The 14,533-nt window shown below is 33.5% G+C and overlaps 1 protein-coding gene across 5 annotated transcripts in view; it reads right to left on the bottom strand.

Annotated features, from left to right (window-relative positions):
* The window catches only part of CEP83 (centrosomal protein 83), a 132,321-nt gene that overhangs the window by 82,055 nt on the left and 35,733 nt on the right, over window positions 1–14,533 (bottom strand). For all 5 annotated transcript variants that reach the window (XR_005370553.1, XR_005370552.1, XR_005370551.1 and 2 more), the window contains exons 2-3: window positions 7,627–7,900; window positions 6,995–7,145 (exon numbers count right to left, since the gene is read on the bottom strand). Coding sequence is in view for 1 of the 5 variants with exons in the window: in XM_038558658.1 (XP_038414586.1) it covers window positions 6,995–7,145; window positions 7,627–7,799 (324 nt within the window). In the remaining 4 variants the exon portion in view is untranslated. The remainder of the gene's footprint in view (window positions 1–6,994; window positions 7,146–7,626; window positions 7,901–14,533) is intronic.

Raw genomic sequence — 14,533 nt, forward strand, 5'->3', positions numbered from 1 at the left:
CAGACAGTTAAAGACCATCAGAAAAGATATTAAGTATAGAAATAGCACATCAAAGGAATGGGAAAACTAAACAAGAAACTTAAAAATGGATAACATTTTTAAATTCCCTGGGGAGAAAAATGATCCTCACAGGTAAGCTAAAGGCATTTTGGACTGAACTGCCTGAAGTACTATAGATAATTTAAAACTCTGGATCCTTGAGCACTGATGCTTTCTAGATATATGACAATCAAGGCCATGCTGAAACATTTCTAAATGCCACCTAGGATAGCTACATCCTGGCCAGGAACAAAATGGAAAGAGGTGGGAGCTACAATTAGAAGATTCCTAAATATCAAGTCCCTACTCATAACTTGCTCAGTATTCAGTAGTAATTTTTTTTTACTTATAATGAAATAAATAGAATTACATAAATAACTCAAACAAAAAACACTGAAAAACTAAGTCGTCTTCTTTCAGCCATCCAGTCTCTCTCTTAGGAACCAATCATGGCTAACATCTTTTGGGTCCCTCTTAAAACAATATACAAATATATAAGCATATACACCACACCACCTTTAGTTTTTACATACAGAAAGGCATACTATACACATTTTTCTGTACCTTGTTTATTCACTGAAAGTATTCAAGCTTAAGAATGGCATCACCATATCTCCATTTTAGGAAGAAGCAAGATGGATCAAAACCTTTGGTGGGAGAAAACTGCTGACTGTGGAAGAAATAGACAATGAATGTAGTTGGGAAATCAGAAAGAAAGCTCTTGTTATAATCTGGTTTATGATGTCAAGAGTCTGGGTGATAGTATCAAGAGTCCAAACTGGGGAGGGGTGGTGGTTAAAAGGTAAAGAGTAATACATAAATCTTACTTGGATCCCATTTCAAACAAGCCAACTTTAAGCAAAACTGTGGGAAAAGTAGGGAAATGTGAACGAAGATGCAATATTAAAAGACAGAAGAAAGTAAGTACTTTTAGGTATGATAATGGTATTGTGGTTATGCTTTTAAAGGAGAGATTGCTTTGGTATTTAACAGTGATATATACTAAAATACTAGAGTTGAGATAATGTGATTTGCTTCAAAATAATCCAGAGAGGTTGAAGAACAGAGCAGCAATGTGAGAAGAAGATAAAACAAGACTGAGAGATGGTAATTATTGGAATTACTGGTGCTGGGTATCTGAGGATGCAACCCAACCACCCACTCTACAAAATCTACTTGTTTCAGATTTCTGTAATTAAAGGTTAATTAGAAATAAAAGTGCTTCTACTTCCAACAGATGGCATAAGAGAGATCAGATTTTCCTGCCTAAAACAAAAGAATAAACAAAAATCAGTTTTCAAGACACTGGGCATAATAAAGCAAAAAAGATCCCTGAGAGACAAACAACAAAGCTAGCTAGCTTTGAGAATGCTTCCAGGCCATGCACAGAAAGAGATATCCAGGCAGTCTGATGGACTCTATGACTTAAATGGAACTACAAATCAGGAGAGTAGTGTGGTTAGAATCATAAGAGAGGGTAGCAGAAAAGAGGGTGGCACAGAAACAAAATTATGAAGATCTGCAAAAGGTCTCTGTTGGCTCATTCAGAAGAGTGCCCTGAAAGAATCGGATGGATGAGTAATCTGAGCTCACACAGAGCTATGAATAGTTCCTTTTCCCAAAAGCCAGACTGAAAATCCTCATTTCAATGAGTACTCAGAAGGTTCTCAGCAGTAGCAAATAATGAGCACTAACCACTAATCTGCTCTCACTTAACAAATCTTAAAAGACCCAGAAAGATGAAACCGCTTCCAAATAACTGTCCCAGAACACAGCTCAAGAATATTTATCAGAATACAAAAATATCTAGCACTCAAAACAAAATTTACAATGTCTAGCATCCAATAAAAATTTATCAGGCATGCAAAGAAGCAGGAAAATACTACCCACAATAAGAAAAGAAATTCAATCAACCAAAACCAACACAGAAATGATATAGATGTTAGAATTAGCAAAGGCATTAAAATAGTTCTTATAACTGAATTCCATTTGTTCCAATATCTAGAGAAAAGATTGAACATGTTAAGTAGATATAAACAACTTATGAAAAAGACCTACATTAGATTTCCAAAGTAAAAACTACAATTTCTGAGATGAAAAATATACACTATACGGGATTAATGAAAGATTAGATACTGAAGAAAAAAACATCAGTGAACTTGAAGACATGACAACAGAATCTATCCAAAATGCAACAAGGAGACAAAAAAGACTGAAAATAAATAAACTGCATACTAGTCAGCTATGGAATCCCCACAGGAGATCAGAGAGGAGGCAGAAAAAATATTTTCGCAAGTCACATCCAAAACTTTTCTAAATGTAGTGAAAACTGCAAACCCACAGATCGAATACACACTAAGCACCATAAATATTAAGTACAAAGTCATGTCAACCAAACTGCTCATCATCAGCAATAAAAAGAAAATCTTAAGGGCAGCCATGAAAAGAAGACTCCCTGTGTATAAAGAACAAAGATAAGGATGGCAGCAAATTTCTTATGTAAAACAACGTAAGTGAGAAGACAGAAGAGCAACATCTTTAAAAGTATTAGGGGGGAAAACAGTCAACCTAGAAATTAGTACTCAGCAAAACTATCTTTAAAATCAATTATTTTTATTTTTTATTTTATTTTTTTAAATCAATTATTTAAAAGCTGAAAAAATTTCTCCTAGATCTCCCTGTTAGAAATGTTAAAGTCCCTAAGCCAGTAGGAAAATAGTACCAATGGAAATATAAATCTACACAAAGGAGAAAAGAACACTGAAGCTGGTAACTACCCAAGAGTCTTGTAATCTATAACGTCTCTGATTTTTTTGTTACCTCCTAAGAATCTTATAAAAAACAAGCACACATACATAAGAAAAATCTCCCTTCCCTCCCAAACCCCCACCAAAGCACATGTACACAAAGGCATAGAATTAGAGGATTTTCACCATGCCATTTTAGGAAAAAAGTATGCTGTGTCTTAGACTTCTAATGGAATACTGCCACCACTTGTCTCAAAAGAAACTTAAAAGAATGCTTTATCATACACCAGTCTACGTCTCATTACCAATATTAAGACTATATTATACCAACAACGTCATGTTAATATAAAATAGATCATTATTTTTCAAAGAATATTTTAAGAAGTAGATATTGCTGTGCCAGAGATTCTCAGAAAGATAACAAACTAAATAATAAATTTAGCTGACAAATAATATGGGAAACATACAGGGTTATATAGTTTCCACTGCCTGACACAAACAAAGCATATAAATTTTTAGTAAAGTAAGTTTCAATATTTGGAACAGAAATATTATCAAATAACTTCTATTTTTAAAAAGGTTTTGCTAACATAGTACATAACAATAATATAATAACAATAGCTAACATTCTATCTACTTTCTATATCAAAGCACTGTACTAACATGTTCTATGCATTGTCTCATTTTATCTTTACAATCATCCTATAAGTTAGGCACTATTATTATTTCCACTCACTACAACTACACAAGTGACAAAGAAATATTCTTTAATTGACTATCTTTTGTATCATTTTTCTATAAAAAAGCCAAAGGGATATTAAATCTTAGCTCAGAAAAGGGATTTTGCAGATAGACAAGATACTACATGCCTTTTCTGAAAATAATCATCTTTCATAAACACTTATTACAGTATTTCTGGTTGATTCTACTTTGTTGAATTTGTTTTATTCAGCTCGCAATTTGTACAAATTGCAAGCATCCATAAAGCAAATAGCTAAATTACTCAACATGTGTATATAAATACATAGATCTTTATTTTAGTGTATTTTTGCCAGATAAATACCTTGAAGAAACCAGTCACGTTTATCTTGAAAAAGAGAAACTTTACCAGACAAATTATATTTGTCAGCAAACATTTGAGAAGTTATCACATGGAAAAATGTCCAAAGTTATTTTGTGTAGATCTAAGAACAGTCCAAGAACCAAGAAAGAGGCAACAGGAAGGATGATTTCATTTCAACAAGAGAGGGAAAATAATTAACATACCCCAATCCATAAATGGAACTGGATCACCCTAAACATTCACTAGGTTCTCTCCCACTGAAAGCACTGAAGCAGAAAATAAAGATCCCTGTGTCACAATTGTTCCAAAAGAGAATTCTGCTTTGGACATTGTATTAGTTTCCTAGAGCTACCACAACAAAATACCACAAACTGGCTATCTTAAAACAACAAAATTTATTGTCTCATAGTTCTGGAGGCTTGAAGTCCAAAATCAAGGTGTCAGCAAGGCCACATCTCCCCTGAAAACTGAAGGGCAGGAGGCTTCTTCGCCTCATCCTAGTTGCTGGCAGTGCTGCTGATCCTTGTCCTTCCCGGGCAGCTGCAGCACTTCGATCTCTCTTCTGCCATGACAGGGCACTTACTCTGTGTTTCTGTCTGTGTCTGTTCTCTTCTTAGAATGACACCAGTCACAGTAGATTAAGGGCCCATGATCTTTCAGTATGACCTCATCTTAATGAATTACATCAGCAAAGACTATTTTCAAACAAGGTCACATTCTGAGGTACTGAGCATTAGAAGTTCAACATATATTTTTGGCAGACAAGAAACTCATCACAGATATGAAAGAATGAGAGGATCGTCAACTCTAAGATGCTTAAGTTTTAAGTACATATGAAACACGAACACTATTATATATGAACAGAACAATTCCAATTCATTCATTTATTCTATTTATTGTCATTCATTCAACAAATATTTGCTAGTATATTATAAAATATATAAATACAAACATAAATACACTTGAGCACTGGAGACACAGTGAAAAGAGCTCCTGCCCTTATAGAGTCTGCATTCAAACAGAATAAATGGCCATCATTTATGAATATCTATTATGTGTCAGACACTGTACTAAAAATACACATTATTTCATTAGTTCTCACAACAAACTGCTGTTAACAACTTTTATCCTCTTTACCACATAATAAAACCAAGGCATAAAAACAGCTGTTTGCTGATGGTCATCATCTCACTGGTTAACTGACCCTTTTTTTGTTATAAAATGACCTTTGTGACACTCTTTTTGTCTTGAAGTAAATTTTATCTGATATTAATTACTGTTTCTTCAGAGTAACATGTAGACATGCTTCTTTGTACCAAGGGCGTGCAAACAGTAAGCTTAAGAAGACTAGAGTGTTTATATCTACAATAACAGAATATTTTGAATTCCTTGTATTCAGTGCTCACAGATTCTCATTTCTATAGGCCTCTCAATATTTGCAAAACAAATTAATTTACCAATTCTATAGACTTAAATTACATTTGCCTATTCAACTCATATTTCTGAGGTTTTTGTTTGTTTCACTGTCCTAACTACACCTAGGAATAAAACAACTCAGTAGAGGCTCCAACTCAAGCTTAGCGGTGGCATTCCCAACAATGGAAGATTTCAAGAAGATACTAAATAACCAACTTCTAATGCTGCTATCAAAGGAATCCATGGGGATCCCTGGATGGCGCAGCGGTTTGGCGCCTGCCTTTGGCCCAGGGCGCGATCCTGGAGACCCGGGATCGAATCCCACGTCGGGCTCCCGGTGGATGGAGCCTGCTTCTCCCTCTGCCTGTGTCTCTGCCTCTCTCTCTCTGTGACTATCATAAATAAATAAATACCTTAAAAATTAAAAAAAAAAAAAAAAAAAAAAACAAAGGAATCCATGAATTGGGTGATATGCCATACTTGCTAACTTGAAAGGTAGCTTTTTACTCTACCAACTTATGACTCCAATATTAAAAATACCTTATTATTTGTACCAAGCACTAGATAAAAAGAAATACACGGCTGGTGCCACCTAGAGATTAAATGAATACAGGAAAATATCACTGCTTGGCATCTACTAATTTTAAATTTATAATAAATTTGGTGCTACAGGAAGTTTACCTTTGGTCTTCTTTTTAGGCAAATAAATGAAAACTATAGTTAGTATTTCACAGTACCAACTATTTTTTGCTTTAGAAACTCCATTTACCTTACACTGCACACACAAATTATGTGCACATATTGTTTTTATAGTCTTTTAAGAAGTCCCTCAAAAATAACTCAGTCTTATCAACTATACTTCAGTAATAACTTTTTTCATAAAAAATAAAACTTCAAGAAAAGTCTATCAGTCTTTTTTAGCTCAGTTTGTTATAATACTTAAAGGAGAATTAGTAAAACTTCCTTTAAAAGAGTATTTTTTAAACTCTGAATATTTATCAATTCAAACCAGCCTTTCCCCCAATTATTCTGAAGAGTGTAATATTTAAATCAGAATAGTAATTTAATGCAAATTTACATGAAACAATGGTTTAATGGCTTAACCCTACATGGTAGCTAACAGTCCAGAATATTTGAAAGAATATTAAATTATACCACTGGATATATAGCAAAACACTCATTAGAAATATATGCAGAATTCACCAAATTTAGCAACATCTGACTATTTGTGTATCATGGCACAAAGGCAGGCCTCCCAAAGATGAGCTGCTTTGGCATAAAGATTATTTTCACTTACAAGCAATCAAAACCAAGCAGATTTAGGAAAAGCTCTTTACCTCCCCCTCAACTGCCTAAATTTAATTGGAAAGGAGAGCCTATACCAAGAAGAGTGCGATTAACAGAGGTTCCTCTTTACCTAACAAATTTATCTGCTTAACAGGGCAACCTTTGTTTCCCAAACATCTCCTCTCACCATCCTGCTGATGATCTTCTTTCTCTTTATACCCCCAGACCTTGTCTGTCTCCTTAGCTCAGAACATCATATAAGCCTCCTATTGCCTATCTTTGGAATTTCACAATTGTGTGGATTCTGCATACTTTCTAAACTAAATTTGATTTTCTCTTGTTAATCTGTCTCTTGTCAATTTGATTCTTAGTCCATCTTAGAAGAATCCTGAAGAGCAGGAAATTTTTTCCCAATATCACTAACTGAAATACATTTTCTTACCTGCAGTTTCATTTCTTCTAAGTCTTTAGTTTTCTCTACTAATTCCCCTCTTAGCTCTTGGAGCAGCAGCTGAAATTTTTCCTGGTGAGTTTGCTTTTCATTTAACAGGCGCTTAAGTTCATTTTGTAACTTTATGTACTCATCTTGCAATCTGATTTTTAAAAAAAGAATTCCATTTTAAGAGTATTCTTTGCTTTCTAATTGCATTACTTTATGTAAAGTCAACCAACACCACAGAACAAGAACAAGACCAATTTCGTATAGCCATTAAATTCACATCTTTGCTTTATAGAATTTAATTATTAACACTATAGTTTATTTATACAATTTTACATGGTGGTGGGGAACACACTTAGCCACCTAAATACATTTAATTTTCTATGTCTTGCTACTTTCAAAGAAAAGACTTCTAAATACATAGCACATTTAAGATCATGTTTAGTTGTGAATATAGTAATTTTAAAGCAAAATTTTCACCGTATTAAAAAAATGTTAAATGACACTTTATGATATTTCGAAATGACAGTTTCAAAAGTATGCAGACAAAATTATACTGTATGTTCCAGAGCAAACATTCAAACAAAAAAAGTTTTCTTAATAAAGCCCCTCATATCCAAATTTAAGCAATTTACCTTGTGTGTTCAGCTTTAAGAGTCTGATAGTTAGATTTATGATGTTCACATCGTAGCCTTTCATCAATTAACATTTTTTGTAACTCGGATTGAGAACCTGTCAGCTCACTGTCTCCACCAGGAGGAAAAATGGGGGGAAAGGTGTCCATATTGGTAAATGTGCAGTTAACCATGTAAAAGTAAGTCCGGCTTTCTTTTTTGTCTTAGTTTTCTTTTCAAGGGTATTTTCCACTTCCTTCTTGCTAAGACAGACTCTCAGGATGCCAAATTATACCTACACAGAGAAATACACTTAGTTAGTGATGAGTTAGACTCCTTCAGTGTTACATTCTTTTTATCCCTTCTTTTTACTCATCTTTCATTTCTAAAAACCAAATTTTCGGATTTTGAAATTGTTTATAAAAAAAAATTGAATCATATCTTAACACATTTTCTTTACTTCCACTCTAAGTTTCTGAGACCATCAACGTCATATCTTCAAGTATTAACCTAACTAGAGTTACTGACTTTTCCAGTTTAAGTACTCCCCAGATCGACAAACTATGGACATTTCCTGAAGCTACTAGGGTAAATTTCCTAGAAGGATCTTAGTACAAAATCCATACTCTGAAATCAGGGGAAAAGCCATTTAGAATTTGACAAATGATTGGAGAAAATTATAATCTTCACAAAGATGACCTTCAGCAAGTAACTATGTCTGTGATTAATGCTACAAAGGGTCTTTTATTTGACACAAGGTGAACTGTACTCACCCTGCAGACTCAGATGAGAAATCAGTCAACACAAAAATGCTGACCACCTATGTATCATGCACTGTGCTAAGAACAGGAAAGTAAATAACCTCAACTATCTCCAAAAGCACTGATCCAGGATTATGAAAGTAACTAAGTATTTGTTATATTTAGAAGTAAAAAATGATGACAGAGTGTTCTTATTGTATATAATTAAAAATAAAAGTTTTCATCAAAATAACTCTGTCCCCTTTAGTTTCATTAATCTTTGTCAAGACTATTATATGTATTTTTTCCTAATTGCATCTTCCTTAGTCATGGATCATCATGAAATACCTTTTCCTACTACAAGATATTCAGCATACACAAACCAACCATCAAATTACTCAGTCTTTCTTTTAATATACCATTTCTGATAAATTGATGTAATGTCTGCATACCACCTAAGACTTTTCAACTAAAATTGAAGTTACTTTGGTTTTCTGTCAAATCACATTTTTTTTTCAAATCACATTTTAATAGAAGGGAAAAAGTTTTCCAAGAAAACTTTACTTCTTACTCATGTTAAATGTGCAACAGTACACTGTCTGTAACAGCTGCCACAACATTCTCCTGTCAAAAGTATACACTTGTCAAGGAGTTAATTAATCGGATCATAAAACTAGCATGTAATTTTGATTCTGCTTTTCGATACAAATAATTTTTAAGAGATAGAAACAACAATAAATTTATCTTATACTTTCTAATAATACCATCTAAAAGGCATTATAAATTATAAGGCTTTAATTTTAATAAAAGCTTAAATTATGTAAAAAAAAAAAAAAAAAAGAGCTACCCCTCAGTCCCACTACTAGCAAAACAAAGATTTCCAAGATAAAATGAAGAATTTTTTATTTTTATTCCAGTTGACAGTAAATATTCTAACTCCTACTTTAAAATGGAAGTTCCCATGCAAATAAAATTCACTACAACCTGGATATTTTAGGAAAACAGGGTTAAAAGGATTTAAATCTTTCCCTTTTTAGCACTAAAATCTACTACAAATACTTTTCAGGACTAACTGTAGGGTATCCATTTCCCAATCACCACCACCATTACATTATTAACCTTAAAAAAAAAAAAAGTGTCTCTTCTTCTAGTTGTAAAAATAGAGTATCCAAGAGCAAGATCAAGTACATCTCTTCCTCTTAGGTCTACAATCGACTACGAGTGGTAGGGTGTGAGAGCTCCCCTTGCTGAACTTCACAACTCCATTTTAATGAGGTTTCCCATTATCAATTTTCAACATCATCTCCAATCCTAGTTCCACTGCAAATGTATGTGTATTGCCCTCTGGTATCTTCTCACTTAAAGTTATAAACTCCTGGTTTGCATCTGCAAACATTTTCAGACTTTTATCCAAGGAATATTTCAGAATCACAGAAAATTATATGCCCATTTGCACAAGTATTACCAGGTCAGAATGAATTTTATTTGTTTTTAAGTGTTTTGCACATATATTCAGTTCTCTCCAGTCCAGTAGTAATCAATTTATCAAAGATAATCTTGGAAAATATAGTATCCTCCAAATAGATATCTAGTAACATGGACAGAAAGGCATCATAAAACATAATTTTTTCTCTGATCTTCAAAAGTGGTTCCACAATTCTATACTCAAGCTTACAAAGAACTTATATCTTTTATGCTAATTAAATAAAGATGTTTTTAGCTAACAACAAAAGCCCCAACTACCTTAAACAATGCAGGAAATGTATTATCAATCTCTTAAACCACAGAATCTGAAGATAGTCTTCACTTCTGGTATGAGAAGACAAGGTAATTTAATTTAGATCAAGCCTCCTGCTTTGGACAAGAAAAGTTGGATACATATTTTAATATTCTGCTTGAAGACACTGGAAAACTAACAAGAGAATAAATATTTACTGAAATAGGAACAGGAGAAGATGTGGATGCAGAAAGATGAGACTGGCATTTGGGACCACTCTTCCCCTAGAGGCATCTGCCAGTTCCAGAGAGGTGGTTAGAAGATGGGATGCCTTCTGACAGTCTTCAAATTCAAAGACACACAGATTAGACCAGCAAGGAGTAGAGAAGCCCTGGTGAACACCCACTTCATTTTGAATACAGACTTTAAAGGTTTACCCTTATTATTCCTAACAAGAATAATCTAGATGGATATTAGAAGAGGCTGAAACTTGCTTTAAAAAACAATTTTACAAATAAATGTGACCCAATTTTTTTTTTTACTTTTAAAATTCAAATCCATGGGAAGATAAAGGCAACATGAATTAAAATCACAAGAAGCAAAAGACAGATACAAAACGGCCTCACTATTAGAGTTATTAGACAGCAACTCTAACAGAAATTTTCTTTATTATTGTGTACAAGGTAATAGAAAACAAGGTTGAGAATTTTGTGAGAGAATTAGAAACCCTAAAAAGAAACCAATGGAAACTCTAAAGCTGAAAAATTCCATAACCAAAAGTAAAAACTCAATGAGCAAGCATAACAACCTAGATAGGACATAGCTTAAGAAGATAAGTTAAAAGAATATGTTCAAGCTGAAGCAGAAAGAGAAACAAGAATAAAAAAATACAAAAAAGGAAGACCCACAACTATGTGGCCAAATAATCTTCAACAAAGCAAGAAAGAATATTCAATGGAGGGATGCCTAGGTGGCTTAGTCAGTTGAGCATCTGACTCTTGGTTTTAGCTCAGGTCATGACCTCCTGGGTAATGGGATCAACACCTGCTTCGGGCTCCATGCTCAGCGAAGACTCTGCTTCTCTCCTCCCTCTCCCTCTGTGAACATTTCTGTGTGCATGGCAATGGCTCGCTCTCGCTCTCTCTCTCTCTCTCTCTCAAATAAATGAATCTTAAAAAACTATTTTAAAAAAATATCCAATAGAAAAAAAGAAAGTCTCTTCAACAAATGGTGTTGGGAAAACTGGACAGGGACATGTAGAAGAATGAAACTGGACCACTTTCTGTCACTGTAACAAAAATAAATTAAAAATGGATGAAAGATCTAAATGTAAAACAGGAAATCATCAAAATCCTAGAGGAAAAGCAGGCATCAATCTCCCTGACCTTGGTAACAGCAACTTTTTATTAGGCACATCTCTGGAGGCATGGGAAACAAAGCAAAAATGAACTATTGGGACTTCATCAAGATAAAAAACCTCTGCACAGCAAAGAAAACAATCAACAAAACTAAAAGGCAACTAATGGAATGAGAAGTTATTTGCAAATGACATATCTGATAAAGGGTTAGTGTCCAAAATCTATAAAAAAAACTTACCAAATTAACACCCAAAAAGCAAATAATCCAATTAAGAAATGGGCAGAAGACATGAATAGACACTTTTCCAAAGAAAACATCCAGATGGCTAACAGACACATGGAAAGACACTCAACATCAATCATCATCATCACGGAAATATAAAACAAATCAAAACCACAATCAGACACCATCTCACACCTGTCAGAATGACTAAAATTAATAACTTAGGAAACAACCAGTATTGGTGAAGATGTAAAGAAAAGGGAACCCTCTTACACTGTTGGTGGGAATGCAAACCAGTGCAGTCACTCTGGGAAACAATGTAAAGGTTCCTCAAAAAGTTACAAATAAAATTACCCTGACCCAGAAATTGCACTAGGTATTTATTCAAAGGATATAAAAATGCTGATTCAAAGGGAAATATGCACCCCAATGTTTACAGCAATGCTATCAACAATAGCCAAATTATAGAATGAGTCCAAATGTCCATCAACATATGTGTATGTGTGTGTACATACATACCTATGTGTATGATAGAGTATTACTCAGCTATCAAAAAGAATGAAATGTCATTTGCTATAACACGGACGGAATTAGAGTATATTATGCAAATGAAATAAGTCATCAGAGAAAGACAAGTATTCATGATGTCATGCATATGTGGAATTTAAGAAACAAAACAGATGAACATAGGAGAAGGAAAAATAAGATACAAACAGAGAGGCAGGCAACCCGCAAGAGACCCTTAAATACAGAGAACTGAGGGTTGCTGGAAGGGAGGTGACGGGGGATGGACTAAGTGGGTGATGGGAATTAAGGACGGCACTTGTTGGGATGAGTGTTACATGTAAGTGATAATTCACTAAATTCTACTCCTGAAACCAACACTACACTATATGTTAACTAACTTGATTTTAAATAAAATTAAATAAGAAAAATACAAAAAGGAAAGAAATACAGAGAATAAAAACGTCATTCTAACCAATATGCCCATTGGAGTCCCAGAAAGAAAGAATAGTACGGAAGCAATACCTGCAAAAAAAAAAAAAAAAAAAAAAAAAAAAAAGGTTGCCAACTTCTTCCAAAAACCAAAAGCACGTAAATAAAAAGAACTCTGCAAAAAAAAAAAAAAAAAAAAAAAAAGAACTCTGCATACATCTCATTAAATAGTCCACATCTGAGAACATCATCTTAACATTTTATTAAAGAAAAGGGGAAGATTGTAAGATCAGCCAGGAAAAGAAACAAAGGGCCTTGAAAATAAGCATCAAATGACTTCAACGATGAAAGCCAGAACACACATAATACCTTTACAGTGCTAAAAGAAAATAATTTCCAAACTAACACTCTATGAATATAGAAAAAAAAAAAAACTTTTCAAGAATATTGGTAAAATAAAGACATTTTCAGATGAACAAAATCATCCCATAAGATGATGCACAATAAAAGAAATGGTGAAAGTCTTTCATACACAAGGAAAACTATTTTAAATGTGGACAATACAAAAATAAAGAAATGAAAACTGGAAATATGTACATAATTCTAATTGAATACTGACTGCATGAAATAGTATCTGGGTTTTTTTTTTTAATATATATAGACTTAAAATACATAAAGAAATGATATATAAGTCAGTAAATGTAGAATTACCAGTCTTAACAGAGCCCTTGCACTACATGGGAAAAGGCTGAAAGTATCCATGAACATAACACTTTGGTAAGTCAAGAATGCATACTGTAATCTCTAGGAAAGAGGTTGACAAACTAGAACTCATGAGCTAAATTTGGTCTGCAGTCTTGTTTTGTATGGCCCCAGGCTAAGAATGTTATCTCTTAAGAGCTTAAAAATTAATACAAATGCAAAACTCCTCAATAAAATATTAGCAAATTGGGGCAGCCCCAGTGGCTCAGCAGTTTAGGGCCGTCTTCAGCCCAGGGCCTGATCCTGGAGACCCGGGATCAAGTCCCACACGTTGGGCTCCCTGCATGGAGCCTGCTTCTCCCTCTGCCTGTGTCTCTGCCTCTCTCTCTCTCTCTCATGAATAAATAAAATCTTAAAAAAAAAAATTAGCAAATTGAATCCAACAATGTATAAAAAGATTTATACACATGACCAAGTAGAATTTATTCTAGGCATGTAAGGCTAGTGCAACATCAAAAAAAAAAAAATTAATGTGATTACATGAATAGACTAAAGCAAAAAAAAAAAAAAAATCACATGATCCTATCAATAGACACAGAAAAAGCATCTGACAAAATCCAACACCCATTCATAATTTTAAAAACTCAACAAACTAGGTATGGCGAGGAATTTTCTCAACTTGCTAAAAAAAAAAAAAAAAAAAAAAAAAAAAAAAAAAACTAGCTAACATCATATTTAGTGATAAGAAAATAGAAATTTTCTAAGATTAAGAGCAAACAAGAATGTCCCATCTCACCACTCCTTCTCAACATCATAGAGAGAAATCTTAGCTAATATAGTAAGACAAAAAAATAAAAGGCATATAAATTCAGAAGGAAGAAAAAACTTTCTCTGCAGATGACATGATGGTCTGTGAAGAAGATCCAATTTAAAAAAATTCTTCGGGAACTGATAAGCAATTATAGCAAGGTTGCAGGATACAAAGTTAATATACAAAAAAAGCCCATCACTTTCCTATATATCAGCAACGAAATAAATGGAATTTGAATTTTAAAAGACCATTTACATTAGTATCACCCAAATTAAATAGCTCTAAACTTAACAAAATATGTCCTTTTTTAATATGAGGAAAATTACTAAACTCTGATGAAAAAAAAATCGAAGAACTAAATAAATGGAAAGATAATATTCTATGTTCATGGATGGGAAGACTCATGCTGTCAATATGTAAATTCTTCCCAACTTGATCTAT

This window comes from Canis lupus, chromosome 15 (genome assembly GCF_011100685.1).
Source record: "Canis lupus familiaris isolate Mischka breed German Shepherd chromosome 15, alternate assembly UU_Cfam_GSD_1.0, whole genome shotgun sequence".
NCBI lineage: Eukaryota > Metazoa > Chordata > Mammalia > Carnivora > Canidae > Canis > Canis lupus.